This window comes from Fusarium phalaenopsidis, assembly GCF_050370095.1.
Source record: "Fusarium phalaenopsidis strain FUZ10S chromosome Unknown contig_32292, whole genome shotgun sequence".
In the NCBI taxonomy this organism is placed as follows: Eukaryota; Fungi; Ascomycota; class Sordariomycetes; order Hypocreales; family Nectriaceae; genus Fusarium; species Fusarium phalaenopsidis.
The window spans coordinates 387,449-394,897 of record NW_028145410.1 but is presented as its reverse complement, the minus strand read 5'-3'; the positions used below and the strand labels follow the sequence as shown (position 1 = coordinate 394,897).

General features: G+C 51.3%; 3 protein-coding genes across 3 annotated transcripts; all 3 read left to right on the top strand.

Annotated features, from left to right (window-relative positions):
• Positions 1-1,180: 1,180 nt before the first annotated feature.
• Positions 1,181-2,404, top strand: LRP88_04435 (Zn(II)2Cys6 transcription factor domain-containing protein; the record flags this gene model as incomplete). Its single annotated transcript, XM_083241008.1, has 1 exon — positions 1,181-2,404. The coding sequence occupies one exon, from the start codon at positions 1,181-1,183 to the stop codon at positions 2,402-2,404; it is 1,224 nt and encodes a 407-aa protein (XP_083102156.1).
• A 303-nt stretch (positions 2,405-2,707) lies between these two features.
• LRP88_04434 (zinc-dependent alcohol dehydrogenase family protein) lies at positions 2,708-3,814 on the top strand (the record flags this gene model as incomplete). The annotated part of the gene is made up of 2 exons (XM_083241007.1): positions 2,708-2,875; positions 2,924-3,814. The coding sequence occupies 2 exons, from the start codon at positions 2,708-2,710 to the stop codon at positions 3,812-3,814; spliced, it is 1,059 nt and encodes a 352-aa protein (XP_083102155.1).
• An 841-nt stretch (positions 3,815-4,655) lies between these two features.
• On the top strand, positions 4,656-6,755 carry LRP88_04433 (GAF domain-containing sensor histidine kinase; the record flags this gene model as incomplete). The annotated part of the gene is made up of 3 exons (XM_083241006.1): positions 4,656-5,162; positions 5,215-6,621; positions 6,738-6,755. 3 exons carry the CDS (start codon positions 4,656-4,658, stop codon positions 6,753-6,755), a joined length of 1,932 nt encoding a protein of 643 aa, XP_083102154.1.
• Positions 6,756-7,449: the final 694 nt, after the last annotated feature.

Below are 7,449 nucleotides of genomic sequence, written 5' to 3'. Positions count from 1 at the left end.
ATCTGCGATCATTCGGACTTGAAGAGAAGTGGAGGCGTTGACTTTTCCTCGAGGCATACGAATAAAGCATGCCGTAAGCGCTCTTTGGGGTGTCATGAGCCGCATATTGCCGAATTCGCTTTAAAGCGATGGTTGATGACATGCAAGGAAGAAAGGTGTTGGTAGAAAGATGGGATCTGGCTGGTGGAAGTGGGGATTATCCTGGGATCGCTTCTGATCGCAGCGATACCCATCTAGATATAGCCCTGTCCTCAGCATACGCAACTAAGCGAGATATCAGGCATGCGGGGCTCGGAGGGAGGGGATGGCTCGGCAAATATCATGTTCCATCTTCCGCGGGGCCTGAGTTTGGCCACGGGGGCATGCATCATCATGATGTCACAACTGTGAAGTGTTATTGTGGATGTATGTCTCGTGCTATCTAGTAAAAGAAGAAGGTAGTACTAACTTTGCTAGAAGCTAAGAAATCTCTTTAGCGGCGCAAGATGTACACACTATCATGCGCCAGGAGTGCCGCACCAACTTAGAGTCTGGAATGCCATCTAAAAGATTTCAACACGCTTGCACAAATGACCCTAAAGGGTAAGCCCCGGCTTTAGGGACCGAGGTTCCAGCCTGAACTTTGGACATCATATGCCAGACGAAGGACCAGCCTGTTGCCTGCTGCACGAAGTCTTTCGTTGATGTGCTCCCAGATCATGCAAGCACTTCCATTAATTGTTATCATATATGTCAAAATGTTAAAGAAATGCGTCCTAAAACTACAGATAATATAACAGAAATTGCTTTTGGACGATTTAGTGTGGGTGAGCGAGCAGACATCAGCGAGCGGCGTCCTCTCCCTTCATCCCGCCTCCATTTCCTCCTACTACCTTGTTGAATTAACTTGCAGATCAAATTTGGCTCAAACCAAAAACGATTCTTCCATTGGGGGCCATAAAAATGTCTCTTGACAAGCGAGATCTCAGATGTCGTCGATAAATGCCACTTCCACTCGTGATTACTTGAGTTGTTGTGCGGACGTGGTGGAGTAAGCTGCGGAAGCCTAACCGAAGAAGGAAATTCATTCCGCTGGCGCTGACAAACATTGGCCAAAACATCACGTCTCCTACCCTATCACTATGACGACCTTGTTCTTCAATCTGTCTAGACACATAGAGTGACACGCCAAGACGTCTCAATGCATCCCAAAACGCGCAAGGCTTGTGAGTCATGCAAGTCCGCCAAACGAAAATGCACCAAACAGCTTCCTCAGTGCCGTCGTTGCGAGCTCCGGGGGTTGGCCTGCTCTTACGAAGAACACCCGCGAATGGTTGTTTACGGTGCCAATGACAACGTTGGCGGTTTGATCCGATTGCCACAACACCGCGAGGAGCAAGTTGTCTCTTCTTTCCTACAGCCTTCTCAACCAGAGGTCATTGCAATTGATCCACAACTGGGACTAGAGCTGCCCACAACAACCATTTCCCCATCTCCATCTCTGGATGACCTGAGATCGGCTTGGTTCCTGACCCCAGACTCCTGGGAAGTTAGTTCCGTTGATACTTCTCGCCTTGTGCCAATATCAGTTGACGAAGTACACATTTGCTTCGACAAGACCAAAGACTGGCTGAAGGAATGGATCGAGACTGGAAGCAACCCCTTCATCCACCCCGAACTGAACAAGAAGAGCGTCCCGAGCTGCATACAGGATGCTTTCATGGCTCTATCAACATATTTTAACAAGACGGACAAGACCAGCGATATGGTCTATCGATTTATAGAAGACAAGGCAAACAAGCTTGCTGTCTCACATGATTGTCCACAGGCCAGTATTGTTGACGAGATCGGCCGCGTACAATCACTCTTCATTTACACTTTTATCCGCCTTTTTGACGGGAATATTCGCCAAAGGCACTACGCAGAGCAGCACCTACCTATCCTACACCGCTGGGCCAAGCAGATGCTATCTCACGCCTCGTGTGCCACCAGCGACGACAGGCTACTTCTTCACAATGCCCTTACAGTCTACACCCCGGAACTCACATCAAATCCTCCTGTTCCCTGTCAAGCGTCTCCAGAGCAGCTTCTATGGCATGCATGGATTCTCTCCGAATCAGTCCGAAGGACATGGTGCGTCTCCATGATGATCCAGTCGGGCTATGAGCTGTTGAAAATAGGCAGTGGGCCGTGTTTTGGAGGGGTACGCATCACGACAAGGAGGGGAGTTTGGGATGCCAAGACAGCGGCGGCGTGGACTAGCATATGTGCGGAGCGGAGTGTGGGATTCTTACATAGGAACGAGACGGAGATGCTATTGGAAGAGAGGAGTATGGATGAGGTTGATGTGTTTCCGCTTGTTTTGATGGGGCTGGATTTTGGGCCTGATAGGATGGAGAGGTGGCGGAACAGCGGTACAAGTTGAGGCTTTCGAAAATAATGTCCATTAATAGAGTTAAATTCCGACATAATATATGTCATCAAGTTCCCTGAACAGTGTCCATCATGGCTGTTGGTAATACAGAGTTTCCGCAGCCCACAATGGTTTCCGCCAGGACCCACCTAGCTTCCGCCGCATATATGATCCCACCCAGCATCATCAACGTATATAAACTCTCGAGAGGCCCCTCGACTTTGATTTCCTCATCTCAGAACAAAAACATTCATCTATTAATCATTCAATACCAATCATACCAAACAACGTCATCCCCCATTACCTCCTCTCACAATGGCTAGACAGTGGATCTTGAACAGCCAAGAAGGCTTCGAAACCTCCCTCGAGTACCAAGAGAATGTTCCCGTGCCATCTCAGGCAGAACTTGGTCCCAACGAGGTCTTGGTCAAGTTATATGCTGCCAGTCTCAACTACCGAGAGCTTGTCATCGCTGGTCCCATGGTAAGTCATGCATGTCCTCAGATATCACACAGCCCTAACTCAAAGCAGGGTGTCAACGGCCCCATCACTCCTCCCGTGGTGCCGGGTTGCGATGGCGCCGGCACTGTCGAGGCAGTCGGGTCCTCAGTCAAGGGCTTTAAACCTGGAGATAGAGTCGTGACCAATTTCGATCCGTCGATCGCTGACGATGCCTTCTCCACGGTTGCTCAAGTCCCAAAAATGCTTGGACAGGGCACAGATGGAACACTCCGATCCATTGGCGTATTCTCCGAAGGTGCTCTTGTCCATGCTCCTACCTCTCTGGACTGGCTGCAAGCCGCAACTCTTACAGTCACATACACGACCGCATGGAACTCACTCTTCGGCCTCAAGGGTAGAGAGGCTGGACCGAGTACTTGGGTCTTGGTCCAGGGCACAGGCGGCGTCAGCATCGCGGCCCTCCAGCTTGCAACAGCCGTAGGTGCAACTGTCGTGGCAACAACTTCGTCCGATGAGAAGGCTACCCGGCTCAAGGAGCTTGGCGCCAAGCACGTCGTCAACTATCGCACCAACCCCGACGGCTGGGGTAAAGAGGCGCGAGCTCTGACACCCGAAGGACGGGGCTTCGATATTGTTGTCGAGATTGGCGGCAACGAAACGCTTTCTCATTCTCTCCAGGCTGTTCGCACTGATGGTATCGTCATGATCATTGGCGGTGTCGGAGCAGCAGACGCCGAGACGGTTCCCATGTTTGCAGCCCTCCTCAACACTTGCATCGCTCGAGGTATCCTTGGAGGTAGCCGCAACCAGTTCAAGGAGCTTGTTCGCTTCATCGACGAGAAGAAGATTAAGCCTGTTATTGACGATGTGGTTTTTGAGCTGGCAGAAGCCAAAGATGCTTATCGGCGATTGAAGGAGAAGAAGCACTTTGCCAAGGTTGTCATTCGCGTTGATCATTGATGGACGAGCTGCGATCGTGACTTTCCATAGCATTGCATTTTCTAGTTGACAATATGATATTTGTGCATTATCTCCAGACTTTTGGAAAACCAACATGAAATGAAACCGGGTGATCCGATTGAGACTCTGAAACTCACCATCTTGGCAAACGCATGGCGTGCTTGGGCCATCCAAATCTGCCTGTCGGTCCACTTTAACAAGGATGATCGCCGAAGCTATAAATAACCATGTAGAATCTCCTTGCTTGCGCGAAGACTACCATCGCGTATTCGCCCCACTGCTAGGGCACTATCTAAGAGCCATAGGAATTTGGCGGGAGACTGTTATTGTCATATTACAGCCAGAGTAGGCGAAGTGATCTACTAACCGTAATTGGTTTGGATCCTTGCAGAGTACGCGTTGGTAGTCTTCGCGCAAGCAAGGAGATTCCCGTTCAACTCTCCTCTGTAGATCCCCCAGATATTCAGCCCAGAAGCAATTTTTACGAGTTTTCAAATCAAGATGAGTGATTAACAGAAAAGAGTGCCTCCTTAGCCATCAATAGTTATCCCTTTAACTCTCACACTAAGCAACTGCCGTAGCAAATCACACCTTCCGTTTCAGTCTGGACTCCGGAGCAAACGGTCCAGACCGATCTCGATCGCATCCCATGGGGCCACATTAGCGGGACCAGGGCACGTGAGTGGCGCCTCAACCTCCGACTTCCAAGTTTGACCAAAGCCTCTCCTTAACCACCTCGACGCATATTTTCGACTGTCTATCCACCGTCGATGCTCGATTCGGTCTTGATGCGTTTGTGACCCCTGTCGCGTTATCTTCCCCGTGCTGCAGACCCTTGGTCATGGCCTCCATTGGCGGGAAGCCGCTGTCTTTCCTCCCGAAGGCCGACGCGGTCCTGTTGTCGTCCGAGCGCAATCCCCCGCCGCCTCGTCCCGAGGTCGTTGGACCGATCTATGACCCGGAACAGATCGATGAACCGATTGAGTCTTGGTCCCAGGACTTGGAGTCATGTTTCTACCCTCCAAAGACGGACCCTTATGCACCCTCTTCGGTCCCGGACAAGGCCTGCCCCTCTCCTCGGTATTTGCGCGCTCATCTAGCCAAGAATGAGAGGCTCCGGTTGTCTATGCTATGGTATTACACCCGGGACATTATCAATGAGCCTGAACTTCTCGCCGGCCTTCAAGAGAAGGCGTGTCTTGCTCAGGAATCCACAGGATGGGAGTACGCCGTCATCGGCGTTCTCGATGTCAACGTCTACATTCGCTTAGCTACAGTCGGACTTGAGCTCGCTATCCTGCCTCGGGGCGAAACCCTCTGCGCTCACACGGTCACACAGCCTCCTGGTGTATGGTATTTCTCTCTATTCCCTTGTCGCAAGTTGCTGAACTACTTTTTAGAATGTTTTCCTTCTACCAAACATGATGGAGGACTGGCGCTTTCGGGAATCACCATACGTTGAACAAGGAGGACTCACGGCCTATGCAGGCGTTCCACTCCGAATGCAGCACGAATCTGGCGAATGTGTTGGACTAGGGTCGCTTTGCGTGGCATCAGCAACTAGCCAGGATCCTCTATCGAAACCCCAGCAACAAACACTCGCTCGCCTGGCGGATTGGATTGTCGCCGATATTGTGCTATGCGCCAGAGCAAAGCGCCAGCGGGAACGTCACCGGATGGCTGAACTCATTGCCGAGGTTGAGCGGGATGACGAAGATGCAGTGTCCGAGGAGCCAGTGCTTAAAATTATGAGAGCCGCCTACCCGGACGCGACAATCAGCCTTCAGTCTGCCAGGGCTGGTCACATTGAGACCGAAGGAGGACGCCCCATCCTGTCATCCAACCTCGAAAACGGTCTTTGGGAGGACACGAACTACATCGACGAATTCATTGCCGGCTCGAACCAACACGACACTCCCTCCGACAAAGTGATTCGGTTCGTTGCCGCCCACTGCGAGAGCACCTTGGGCCCATCACTACTAGTTGTTGCCACCAAAGATTTCCGACACATATTCGACGATGTCGATTCCTGGTTTGTTCGGACCTGCGCGGGAATGCTCTCCCAGAGGTGGCAGAAACGTTTGCTAGCAGAAGTGATGTCAGCGAAGGAGACATTCCTGCGAGGCATCTCTCACCAACTCCGAACCCCGATTCATGGCATTCTCGGTGCTGCAGAGCTCTTAGCCGAGGACTTGAAGTTGTGGAGCTCGCAAGGAAACGACGCCAAACCGAACTTGGCGGAATTGGTGAAGCCTATTGTCGGTCTTGGGAAATCGTCGCTCTATCTCGAAACTATCTCAGCGGCGGGGCGAGATTTAATGTCGACTGTCAACAGCATGATTACCCTCAACAGATGGACCGATATCGCCATGACTGATCGGCAGTATGCGGTCCATCACATCGAGGAACTCGAGACGGAGCTAGCAAAGGGGGTATCTGATATGATTTCAGGCGACACACGATACAAACCCTCAATATTCTTCAACTACGATCTGCCTGCAGGTCGTGAGAGCCTTCGGGTTGACCTCAACCTCTTTCGAGACAGCCTGCTGCCAATCGTCATCAATGCGATTCAGAACACGAGAACAGGTATTGTGGCAGTAACCGCATCGATGGGACAGGACGGCAAGGAATTCGTCGTTGATGTTGAGGACACTGGTTGTGGCATTCATCTGGACGACCAGAAGCGCATATTTGAGCTTTACGAAAAGGTCGGCGAGCACTCGACGGGAGCTGGACTGGGTCTTCCTCTTGCTACCAAGTTCGCAACTCTCCTGCGAGGTTCCGTCGACTTGGTATCATCTGAAGTTGGCCGTGGCTCGCATTTCAGAGCAACCTTTCGAGATGTCGATTGCGTCTCTTCACCTCTCTCGTCGAAACCACTGCGTTCGAAGCCGAAACAAATCCCATCCAAGTTTCACAGGATAGCATCTGGCTCTGAAGACGGGCCTTTGTCCGCACGTTTTGAGAAATGTCTGATACGGAATGGCTTTACTGCCTCGGAGACTACAGACGACTGTCTTCTTATCCTTGATCTCATACCCGACTTAGAGGAACGCCGCACGTGCTTCTCAAAAATCCCGCGCGAACAGCCCGTCATCTGCCTTATCCCAGGGTCAGAAGAGAAAGAGACATTGGAGCCAACATCAAACAACATCATCTACGTTAGCGGTCCCTTTTTGACCTCGACGATAAGCCTCGCCCTTGAAGAGATCGATAGAATCATGACGGAGATGAGCACTTCACGGGACAATCCTTCGCGCCCAAGTGGACCGGCGCCGCTACAGACGAATGACGAAGGCTCCAGCTCAGACGAAGGGTATGGGTCGATGCCTGTTTCGCCCCCTTCAAACACAGCTGCAGACGGGATCGACTCCGATATGGGCACCATAGCGCCATCCATTGACGAGACAAACGCATCAAGCCATTTAGAATCAAAGCCACCTACCTCGATCACGAAAGCCCCCACTAGCCCTGCTAAACCCAGAGCCTTACTTGTCGATGACAACGTTGTTAATCTTCGAATTATGGAGATGTATTGCAAAAAACGAGGAATACCTTACTGCTCTGCAACTGACGGCCAGAAAGCTATTGACATTTTCTCAAAACAACAATCATTATCCTCTGCTGGCGGA